The sequence below is a fragment of the Bombus terrestris genome, chromosome 2 (assembly GCF_910591885.1).
Source record: "Bombus terrestris chromosome 2, iyBomTerr1.2, whole genome shotgun sequence".
In the NCBI taxonomy this organism is placed as follows: domain Eukaryota; kingdom Metazoa; phylum Arthropoda; class Insecta; order Hymenoptera; family Apidae; genus Bombus; species Bombus terrestris.
In genome coordinates, this window is record NC_063270.1 from 9,071,829 (window position 1) to 9,083,884 (window position 12,056).

Below are 12,056 nucleotides of genomic sequence, written 5' to 3' on the forward strand. Positions count from 1 at the left end.
GCTTTTCTCTTGTTGTTTTTTAAATTTAACGTGCCCCTTGCTTCGAAATAGATTCGGTTTGATAAACCGTACTTATTTTATAAAATTATCGATCGACGCATCGACGCCGCGCTGTTATCGTCGTTGAAGTCTAACTAAAGATTTCACAATGAAGAGCAAAGAAATCATATTTGCTGAAATGAATGCTTATTTGGTATAGTTTTGAATATTACATATTCCCGCATATCATCGAAAGAAACGAAGATCCACGAATCGTTCAAGATCAATAGGACAAGGTCATAAAGGTCAGAAATACATAATAAAATGCATAGTATGATAAATTCTCGTATAAACATCGAGTGTTTTTGCAACTTCCGCGTTCTTCTTTAAATTGGAGGAATATCGATATAACGTCAATTTACACAGAAAATATCGCGAATAAAGAAACAGTAACAAAAATGAACGAAAATAAATGAACAATATCAATTAAACAGCATTTGTACATATGTATTTGATCTCATGCAATCCATACGCGGGAACATACCACAGTCATTCTATCGATAAATTATTTTTTCAAATTCATTATTCACGTTTACCGATCCATTCTTATTATAATAACCCCATCTTTTGAAAGTATTTTGAAAAATGGGAAACAAATCGAATGGAAAAGCATGTTTATCGACATTTTTCGCAAATTGCTTCGAATCCAAAGATTTAAATTAAAGGCACAATATAAACACGTTATTTCACGATATGTCGGCGTTGGTTTCGAACCAATCGCACGTCAGTTGCCGAGTGTCTTTTGAACGGAACGTAGTAATCTTGTGCAAAGTCTTTGTATCACACGGAATCGTTTTTCGGTGATTGGAGGTTGGAAAATGCGACACGGTTGTAACGACGAATCACAGCGAGGTATTTTCTACGCAGTAAGATGAAAGCGGTGGTGTGTACTAAACGTTTGAAGAACGTCGCGTGGGGGATGTGAAAAGTGTTTTTTTCACAACCTGTGACTAACTGGCCCGTTTTTTTTTTCTCGTCACGTTTCGTTGGATACGTCGGGCGCTCAGCTGTGGTACGGGTATGTGACGGCTGAAGATGTTTTGATAGTAAAGATTCGTACGTGAAATTTTCAACCGAGACACGAAGTGTCATCTGTTCAAAGGCCGAAACGGGCTTTGTTAAGTGTATCGGCGGAAAAACAAGCAATTTATGATGGGGACAAGTTTCGGAATATCCCACGTCGAAGTTATCGCGATCGTTTAATCACGACGTTGGGATTAACGAACCGAACCACGTTGCCCGAGAAACGTAAAGCTAGAGCTGACGTTCCTTCAAAATGGGGAATTGTTTGAAACGAGCTGGAAGTGGCCACCAGGATAATACCACTTTGCTGAGTAACAATACTGATCCTCCTACGTTAACTAGCGGTTCTTTGCAAGAAGGCCTTGGACCTCCAGTACCTAACAATGTAATTTCATTTCTTCCTATATTTCGACCAACCGTGATTCCACTATCCAAATGGTGTTTATTGTCGCATTAATCGTAACTACTGTGTCTCTACTCCATCTCTTTGATTTCATTTGTGTATTTTTAACGATAAAAATATTTTTTGTAAAAATGCTATCAAGATATACGAACGATTATAATAATAATCTACTTTTGTCAAATAAGACGATATCCAGCTAAATTTTCGTTTTTTAAGAAGTTAATAAGATATATCAATGCTAAAAAAATTTGATTAGTATACTCTAATGAAACTTACTAATGCTTGATTCTGTAGGAGGCAGTTACCTTTTCCTATGCACCAGTTTTCACAAGAGAACTTCATCTTCAACAAATTGGCATCGGTGTTAATCTAGGATCAGGTAACGAAGAAGAACAACAAGTTAGAATAGCAAAGCGTATTGGACTTATCCAACACTTGCCTATGAGAGAATATGACGGAGCTAAAAAAGGAGAATGCGTGATATGTATGATGGAGCTTCAAGTGGGAGAGGAAGTGCGTTATTTACCCTGTATGCACACTTATCATGCTGTGTGTATCGACGACTGGTTGTTACGTTCCTTGACTTGTCCATCGTGCATGGAACCAGTAGATGCAGCACTGATTAGTTCGTACCATCCAACCACTTAACACCATGAAGATGGGAAATGGAATAAATAGCTAATCGGTAATCAAACAATATTATTGCTGAACAGAAAAATTGAAAGAAGAACCATTAATTTTATTACCACGTATAATGGCTTCTAATTAGCAAAGGGACCTTTTCTTGTTAATGGTCGATCATATTTGCCATTGTATCCACCATACCTGCTCGTATGCTAAGTAATAATAATACTTGTATTATAAAAAGTTTCAAATGTCTTCTACATAGGTCATTCCCTCTTACAGGGTAATGTTCTACACATGGATCATTGATAAGAAGTAAAGTGTATTTACGATCAGAAAGCAATTGCCATAGTTGTTAATTTTCTGCTAAATCTAAAGAATAGCTTTTCTTTCATATGGCTGCAAAAGATACACTATCTAATGCTCGAATTTATGGAGCAACCGAAGATGTGAGATCTTGTTAAAAATACTTTCAGTTGAAGGAAGAGTAGCATCTACTTGACTTTGGTGATTTGGTCGAGTAGTTATAGCCAATTGTATGCATTGTGAATATCATAAGTAATATTATGTATCACAAAAAATATCGCACTATGTATATTTTCAACCATATTTGCGATGGTTTCATGTTTCCAAATACTAAAAACCTATTTTCGGAATATATCTTGTGGCATATAAAGTTAATCTTATTGTTTCTAAATATAATGCCTCTTATTTCAATGTGACCTGGCCTTAGATTATGAATAATCTTTCTTCTGAAAATAGTACACATTGTAATCGAAGAAATTGTAAAGCAAAGGTATTGGTATTCCGTGTCTCTTATTTATATTCCAAATTATTTCACACAAGGAAACGGGCTGGTTGAATTTTATATTTATATTAGTATCTATCGAGTATCATTTATATGTCCTTTTTATATACGCATAGTTACACTGCATTCAAATTATTTAAAAGTTTAGATTTATTAACCCTAATGGCCTTATCGGCAAAATTTTTATACGACCGTAACGACCATTATACGTATTGTTACGTTGGTGCTTTCGTCATAAGCAGTAGCAACGCAATTATCAAAGTCTCATTCAATGCAGTAATTAAACACGTCTTACTTGAATATTTTTCCGTTGCGTTTTCTTACTGATAGTAACAATAATCGTGTATCGCAGTAGGTATCTACGTATAAGAAACTCATTCTTTATTTTTATAAAAGTATTCATAAAGAATATACAATTTGGGAGATTTTGTTGAATAACATTATAAAATTCAAAATACAATTTCGATTTTAAATGGAGGAACGTAGTTCGTATAACAGTTTAAACTCAATCTATTCCAGTTCGATATAATCGTAACTTAAACAAAAGGCTGCACGATTTAACTTAGATTTCTACGTGGACTTAAAGCCCATAAATAAAATTTTCATAAGAATAAAAAAACTGCAACAGTTATGATGGTTTTCCAACCCATAACGTTAATAGAAATTGAACGAATCGGTCGATTTCATACATAGAATATAAATGTATATATTCTTTTAAGAATACATATACGTACATATAGTATATATACATACGTTTCCTACTTGGACGAAAATATTTTAATGTTTTATGGAAGCTTCATGTGTAATGTTAATGATTTGTTTGGAAGAAAAGTAAGCGATGCTGTGAAATAGTGATTTACTGACAAGATATAAATATTCAGATAGAAATTGAATAATAATAATATAAATATTTAGTAACAGCTGACGATTTTTTCAACAATACCTATCCTTACTTTACATAGATATGCTATTTTGATAATAACTCAGAAATTCATTCTACTAGAATTTTCATATTAGTTAAAATGTAGTGAATAAAACACTAAAATAAATGAACCAAAGATTCAGAATATGTTTATGCTGAAAATAAATAAATTCTTACGTTTCATATATCTTACTATTAAATATTTAAATAGTTTCTAAAAATTTGCTTTGATGGCGCTAGAAGTGTTAAATACATTCTTTCATGAAATGAAAGAGCATAGACTGTCAACAATTTATTTTCATAACATTTGTGGTACCGTTCGCATACAGTAAGAGCTCCATTAATGAAAAACGTAAAAGTAAATTTTCATTCCTACTTCTTGATACATACTCTTAAATCTGCATCTGTATGTATATATGTACATATATACTGTCCGATGCTATTAAACATAGAATATGTTACTAGCTAGGAACTAAAATTCTAGTGATATAAAGGTTGGAACGTTGCAAAGAAGTAGATGAATACACGAAGGAGAAAGAGAGAGAATGGCATCGCGCAATCAGTGAGGGAGTCTCGCATCGGTCCGTGGGCGTCATCATGGTGTGTGGGTTGAAGCGTTTTTGAGAGACAAGTTTGTTTTTAATCGATAGGACGTAGGCATTTTTATTATTACGGTGATGGTTTTACGGGAAATGTCATTATTATTCCGCAAACCGCTATGGAGAAAATCATTGACGCGCGATGTACAATTACGAAATAAATTTTAAGCGGAACGATACAACGGTGCATACGATGTCGAATTCGGAACAAGTTTTTCTTCAACATCGACTTGTGTGGAGATACAAATGGATGGTTGTTACATTGTCGGTGTTACTCATAATTCCATCGAACTTTACAAAAGCCGACAGGATATCATACGATAGTACCAAGGGTAATCAGTGTCCCGTTGAGTGTTCGTGCCTTGGGAATGTAGTGGACTGCAGTAGCTTACAATTGATCGGAGCACCCAGCGGGCTACCACCATGGACAGAGATCTTGTAAGTAAATAATCGCTCGTTATTCTATCAAGAAGAACGTGCATCATCATGACGCCACGCTGTCTTGTCTTTCACGGATTATTTCACTTGATTCGATTCCGAAAATTCACCGAGATGCTATTATGTTCCACCTCTTCATCTTAACGCTGATTGTCATTTAGAAATCATATAAGTTCATTTTTCTTAATTTTATTCTGTTCCAATCGTTATAGCGTCACGTTATAACAATTATCGCCAAAATTTAAACGGAAAACTACATATATCCAGTGTAACATGATCTAACCAGATAAGATAGCATACTATGAATTTCTAACAAAAACGTTAATGTACACAATAATAACATTGACTTCATTAACTAAACGAAAATAAATACTTTTCATGACATTTTGTTAATTTGTTGTTTTTTCAAATATTTTCATTACTCTTATTGTATTTTTATATATCATATTCTTTATATTCTTATGAACTTACGCGTAACATAAATAAATCTAAAAATATAATATATAGTATAATAATATATAGTATAGATATAGTATATGATTCCATTCTTTAATAAGATTCTGTTCAGAATAGTTCATTAAGTAAGGTAAGACAGGCTAGTAATAATAAGAAATAACTAATTTTGTATTTAAGTAGTTATTTTAGTTTAATATTTGTTAAACAATTAATTTATATTAGAGTATTTTAATATTTATCAAAATAGTCTTTATTCTTCAAATTATAAGTTAATCAAAATAGTACAGACAAGACATATGTGTAATTGTATTCCAAACATAGGAAGATGTTACATTGAAAGCAGGTTTTTGTTCCCAAATATGCTGGCAAGGATTTTTAACTATATATGGCAGTATGTACTGACATAAATCGTTTGAGACTACATGGTGTTTAGAGTCAAGGAGATCAAGATCGAAGTGGAAAAATCCTTATCTTACATTGTCTTAAGACCACTTATATTATCTGCTACGTATAATTGTATTTATAGATATTACGCTTGACATTATGAAGAATAAAAGATAATACATACATACATATATATATATTAATTATAAAATATTTTCTATTAGAAGTAAAATAAAAAAAAGTGAAGGAAGAAATTAAAATCAAGATTATTGTTTTCCTTTGTAGAGAGTTAAAAGAGAACAACATAGCTAGCTTGGAGCCTGATGTATTGTTACATTTAACTAAATTAAAGGAATTGTAAGTAACTTTTATAAGTACCTTTAATTTAAAATATTATTTCAATCACAAATATATTTTGAAACACGAATGTTTTATTAATTGCAATTGATATTTTGTTTGATAATTATTTTAGAGACCTTAGCGCCAACAAATTTGGAGACAATTTTACGATCATTCTACCAGAAGATACACATTTGCAAGGGCTTAAAATAAATAAAAATCAATTAACAGAGGTACCAGATATGTTTTTTGTTAAAAACATAACACACCTTGCCTTGTGAGTATATCAACTAGATACTATTGTATAGTGTATACATAAAATTATTATTTTTAACACAGAAGAAAATAATATTCTGTTTTTGTAGGGCTCATAATTCCATTACTGATATAAATGGAACTGCATTACTTACTCTGCAGCTACTTCAAAATTTGGATATGAGTGGAAATAAAATAAGTGTTATTCGGAATGGGTCCTTTCTTGCTCCTAATTGCCTTACACATTTGTATGTATTGGTTACTATTTATTTGTGTAACTTATGATACGTTGTTGTTTCATAACGATAATCACGAAAACTTTTGTATTTTTTATTTTCTTACAGAAATTTGAACATGAATCAAATAAGGATAATTGAAAACGGAAGTTTAGATAATCTAACTTCGTTGGAAGAATTACGTTTGAATAAAAATCACTTGACGCAGCTGAAAGATCTCTTTACGAATTTGAAAAAATTGCGTATATTGTAAGAAATTTTTTCGTATGATCTTTTATCGTTTATTATTACTTGTGTTTAGGATGATGATAAAAGTACGATATTCCTTTTGTAGAGAAATAAATAAAAACGAATTACAAACGATCCAAGGACTTAGTCTAACAGGTTTAAAAAATTTGAAAGAATTACGTTTGAAGAGAAACAAGATTGAAACGTTACATGATGGTGCATTCTGGCCACTCGAAAATTTGACGATCCTGCAACTTGACTTTAACATGTTAACAGTGGTGAGAAAAGGAGGCCTTTTCGGATTAGAGCATTTACAAAAGTTAACGTTGTCGCACAATCGAATAAGCACCATTGAAATACAAGCATGGGATAGATGCAAAGAAATTGTAGAGTTGTTAGTAATATTTTCATCCCGTAATACATATAATATACAATAAGACATTCTGGAATTTATAATGTTAATTAACACACAGTATATTCGATTATAATCGAGAATTTGATTGCAGGGATCTATCGCATAACGAAATGAAGAGCATTGAACGAGACACTTTTGAATTTTTGGAAAAATTAGAAAAGCTCAAACTGGATCACAATCAAATTACCTATATTTCGGATGGTGCATTTGCTTCAACTCCTAATTTGCAGATATTGTACGTATAGTATAGTATAACATAATACACTGTAATGATATAAAACCTTGTGAAACTTTCAATAACTATCCTTTATTAAAGGGAACTAAACTTCAATAAAATTTCGTACATGGTGGAAGATATCAACGGTGCCTTTGATCCACTTGGACAACTATGGAAACTAGGATTGGCGCACAATAGAATAAAGTCGGTAAACAAAAATGCATTTACCGGACTAAGTAGCGTAACTGAACTGGATTTAAGCGGAAACAATGTAACGAGTATTCAGGAAAATGCATTCGTTTCAATGACTAGCCTAACGAAACTGAGAATGAATACAAGTAAGTACGAATGTGAAACGTGTTCTTTTATGATACGATTTAAATCGAAACGAGGTACTCTAAGTATTCGCACGCAATTATCATGTTTTCTTTACATGCACAGGAGCTTTAGTTTGTGACTGTGGGCTGCAATGGTTAAGTATGTGGTTACGTGAGCACAGTTACAGTGACGCGGAAGTTTATTGCGGGTTTCCACATTGGCTACAAGGAATGTCGTTGACTCAGCTTCATCATAAGAATTTTACATGCGGTTGGTATATTAGAATTCATACGTAACTTTACCATAAACTAGTAACTATTAACGAGATTTTGTGTGATATTTAGATGAATATCCAAAGCCAAGGATTATTGAAGAACCTAAAAGTCAAATGGGCATTAAAGGAGATAACGTGACGCTAGTTTGCCGAGCAACGAGTACTGCCAGTGCGCCACTACATTTTACCTGGAAGCATGATAACGTTGAAATGGATGATGTTAATCTGCAAATAAACACCGATTCTGTAGAAAACGGTGTAACACAGGCATCTTCCATTTTACATTTTACTAATGTTACACACGCGAATGCTGGGAAATATCAGTGTATGGTAACTAACACATACGGAACGACATATTCCACAAAAGCAAAAATAAGCATTTTAAGTAAGTTTTCATTTTAAATAAGTTAAGTAAGTTCCTAATATGAAACTGTCAAATGTAAGTATAAAATGTTATCCTCGTTGTAGTTTATCCATCTTTTTCGAAAATTCCGCACGATATACGTGTAATCGCTGGAAGCACTGCTCGACTGGAGTGTTCCGCGGATGGGCATCCATCGCCGCAAATAGCGTGGCAAAAAGATGGTGGTAACGACTTTCCAGCGGCAAGAGAGAGAAGAATGCACATGATGCCTACTGACGATGTACTATTCATCGTCGACGTGAAAACGGCGGATAGTGGCATTTACTCGTGCACTGCGCAAAATCTTGCTGGTTTAATCGTCGCGAATGCTACTCTTACGATACTGGGTAAGTGGCATGTGCTTTTACACAATACAGTTACAATTACTTAATGTAGGCGAAATTATGATATCTAATTTTTTCTTCCGAAAGAAACGCCATCATTCGTAAAACCAATGGAAAACAAAGAAGTGACAATGGGTAGTTCGATCGTATTGGAGTGCATGGCAAGCGGTATGCCCAGACCAAAGTTATCATGGCGTAAGAATGGAAATCCTCTGCAGGCGACCGAGCGACATTTCTTTACAGCTGAAGACCAACTACTGATAATCGTCGACACTAAAATTAGCGACGCTGGCAGTTATGAATGTGAAATGAGCAATTCGTTGGGTAGTGTCGTTGGTGCATCTATCCTTACAGTGAAACCAGGTAAGAGATCTTCAGTGAATTACATCTTTCTTTCAAATTTGGAATAAAATCTAATAAAAAAATATTTTACGTGTTGCAGCTCCGGCATCAACTCCTAATCCGTCGGTAAACGAGGATGATATACTAGGTTTGATAATAATCACCGTTGTATGTTGCGCTGTTGGTACATCGGTAGTATGGGTGGTTATAATCTATCAAACTAGAAGACAGTTGAATGCTGTTGCTCAGACTAGAAATTCACAACCGTCGTCAGCTATAGCAGCTACGGTAGCGGACACGCAAACACATATATATCTGGAAACGAGTTCTCAGCATAGTAAAGACAGTGGTACAGGAGACAGTACCAACCCTAGTAACGATCAGTTACAATTATGTTTACCCGGTACGCACAAATATTTTTGTCACTCGTTCCGTTTCACCTTTCATTTTATTCTCGTCTTCTGTTCCTTTTTATCTTGAAATTTGACTATTTCTATTTGTAGAAGAGATCGTTACATGTTCAGTGAACAATGAGGAAGAAACAAGTGCAGTGGTGAATGTAGGAGCACCGTTGTTACGATACACGAATCATGAACGACAGGTCCTGGAGAACAAAGACTGCGCCGTTTAAAAAACAGAAATTTCAAATATGTTTTCATCGTGATCGGTTCGTCGCAGTCCGTGCATAAACGTTCTTCTTTACCATGTGCAAAAGAACGATTGAAAAATCGCAAGCGATCGAACGTTGTTTCAACCGTTTGATAACAAACTATTTGCTACAGCAAATGTGCAATTCGTCAATCCTCGTGTGTCATGAACATTAATGTCGTGGTGTACGATAGGGGTATAAGCGACAAGGATCCCGATCATTGTCGTATTTATTATAAAAACGTTTGTCAAAAGAACGATACGTAAACTAGAAAGTACTAATGACGTAAAATTTGTAAATATTTAAGAGTAAGGACTCATCGTAATTAGTGTGTAACTGAGTGCCGTCAAGGAAAGGGTAAAATAATAAGAGTATGTTGACACTGGGAATTACCGTAACCCGCAAAAGCCACTTATATCATAAACCAGTCTTTTGTGATAGATATTTATTTTTAGGATTACTTAATTACTATTAGATAATGTTTGTATTTATAGTGCCCCATGACGTCAGTTTGTCTTAAACGAAAAAGAAGAAAAAGAAAAAAAACAGATGAGATGAGAAAGAGAAACGTACATACGTACACAAGTCCACGCACACGTATTTTACATATACAACAAACGCGTTAATTGTGTATACATATATACGTACGAGCGAACGGGTATGCGTGTACAATTGTTACGCACCAAAGTGCTGATATGTAGACACTTCATGATTTGTCTTCCTCTTTATTTTTTATTCATAGCTAATGGTTACGTCGCACCTAGATAAACACTTTGATACAATTTAATCCGATAACGATTGCTCATCACTGATAGATATCAATACCAGTTTTCTAGTATCTGCCTGTGTATTATCATCGCTTAAAGTCAACGATTTTCCTTTAGTATTTAATTTACTAAAATTTATAGCGTCTAAACATGCAAAGAATACTATATTTATTATAGTAATTTCATGAAAGTTCGCAAACGTTGTCACGATTGCGTTTTATCGTCGTTTTGATCGAGGAGAAATTAACAGGAGAAAACACTTTCTTCCTTAGTTTTTCTTCTATCAATAATTTGTTTCTTGTGTATTCGTGCGTTTTAATAGAAAATCTAAACGTAAGATAAGTAGAATTGTAATTAGTTGAGCGATCAAGCGACAAGACGACGGTAGCTGTGTAGAAAAACTCCAGTGGATATTATAGTTTTTGTGAATTTGAAGTTCATTTGTGATATTACCGTGCTGCGCACATGCAATTTAAAATGACCGTGAACATACATGGTATAAGATATCAAACAGGAAAACGTAAATCTTTGGTAAAAGCCGATGCTTGCAAAAATTATGATTGTGATACTTCATCGTTTCGCTATCATGTCGCGGTTAAAAATACATCCTTCATAATCATCTATATTTTTTTAAATCATATAATTCGGGAAAACGAAAGAGAAAAAGAAGGTTAAGCGAATATTGTCATTCTTGGTTGACGCGATACAACGCATTATATCGCGTAGTAACGTATCACGAGCGATAGATGGTTGTTCGGTCTACGATCAAGTTCGTTCATTAGTTCCTTTCCCTTTTCGTCATCAATGACATGCAGCATGCGTCGTTTTTCATTCTACGGAAGATTTTTATGAAATATACAGTTATTTTGTTCTGCGAAAGAGAAGAGAATGAAAATTCAATGTATCGTCGCCGGTGGATTCAGGGATGAGTCGCGAACGATTGCGAATTAAGATTGCGTCCAGCAGGCCAGCAGATCCAGTGGGATCGTGCAAACTTACCACTGACAAGTATTAAACCGTATTTTGCCAATAAACAAGAGAATCTGTCGCGAAAACGTTGATTGACTTGTGCCTGTGTGTGATACACCGAATAAGGTGTCCTCGTTTAATTCAGTATTTTTCCTTGTTGTTACGTGGTATATTATAAACAAATACAAGTAATCTATCAGAATAATGTTATATAATCAGTCAGCAAACAAACTCCCTCATCTTTCCTCTCTATTAACATTTCGTTTCTTTTCTTTTCTCTTGAGCTTTATTTACCAAACGAGCATACTTTGTTAAAATATACAATTGCTGATACATGTACATGTACATTCATAGGAGAAAGAAAGAAAAAAGCAGACGGATTCGGCAATTTTCTTAGAAACATTGAAACGATACGCCAGCGTATCATAACCATATGCTTTTTTTTCCTTTCTTTCTTTTCTTTCTTCCTTTCTTTTTATATTCTTTTTTCCTTTTTCTTTTCTGCTATCAATGAACATATCTGTGCGGGTGTACATATTTTGCGCGGTTGCAGCCATTTCGAATATTCCTGTTTACACTACATCGGTGATCATGAAAACACGCA

General features: G+C 34.0%; 2 protein-coding genes across 3 annotated transcripts; both read left to right on the forward strand.

Annotated features, from left to right (window-relative positions):
• The first annotated feature begins 785 nt into the window (after window positions 1-785).
• LOC100647529 (RING finger protein 11) lies at window positions 786-3,815 on the forward strand. Of its 2 annotated transcripts, XM_012317393.3 has the most exons (3): window positions 786-1,447; window positions 1,760-2,150; window positions 2,372-3,815. In XM_012317393.3, the coding sequence occupies exons 1-2, from the start codon at window positions 1,316-1,318 to the stop codon at window positions 2,111-2,113; spliced, it is 486 nt and encodes a 161-aa protein (XP_012172783.1). In that variant the 5' UTR covers window positions 786-1,315; the 3' UTR covers window positions 2,114-2,150; window positions 2,372-3,815. The 2 variants fall into 2 exon arrangements, with proteins under 2 accessions (XP_012172783.1, XP_003393686.1); XM_003393638.4 differs by having other exon boundaries at window positions 1,760-3,815.
• A 498-nt stretch (window positions 3,816-4,313) lies between these two features.
• On the forward strand, window positions 4,314-11,654 carry LOC100648078 (leucine-rich repeats and immunoglobulin-like domains protein 3). The gene is made up of 14 exons (XM_048413430.1): window positions 4,314-4,856; window positions 5,982-6,053; window positions 6,169-6,312; window positions 6,401-6,538; window positions 6,635-6,775; window positions 6,861-7,148; window positions 7,261-7,404; window positions 7,486-7,724; window positions 7,828-7,974; window positions 8,049-8,363; window positions 8,447-8,728; window positions 8,813-9,088; window positions 9,168-9,470; window positions 9,571-11,654. The coding sequence occupies exons 1-14, from the start codon at window positions 4,561-4,563 to the stop codon at window positions 9,696-9,698; spliced, it is 2,913 nt and encodes a 970-aa protein (XP_048269387.1). The 5' UTR covers window positions 4,314-4,560; the 3' UTR covers window positions 9,699-11,654.
• The last annotated feature ends 402 nt before the right edge of the window (window positions 11,655-12,056 follow it).

What these genes read in the sequence shown, in the direction of transcription:
- LOC100647529 (XM_003393638.4), top strand. Translation starts at nt 1,316, where the DNA reads ATGGGGAATTGTTTGAAACGAGCTGGAAGTGGCCACCAGGATAATACC. An exon ending in GACCTCCAGTACCTAACAAT is followed by an intron (nt 1,448 to 1,759) that starts GTAATTTCATTT and finishes TTGATTCTGTAG; the next exon opens with GAGGCAGTTACCTTTTCCTA.
- LOC100648078 (XM_048413430.1), top strand. Translation starts at nt 4,561, where the DNA reads ATGTACAATTACGAAATAAATTTTAAGCGGAACGATACAACGGTGCAT. An exon ending in AACATAACACACCTTGCCTT is followed by an intron (nt 6,313 to 6,400) that starts GTGAGTATATCA and finishes CTGTTTTTGTAG; the next exon opens with GGCTCATAATTCCATTACTG. An exon ending in TGCAAAGAAATTGTAGAGTT is followed by an intron (nt 7,149 to 7,260) that starts GTTAGTAATATT and finishes ATTTGATTGCAG; the next exon opens with GGATCTATCGCATAACGAAA.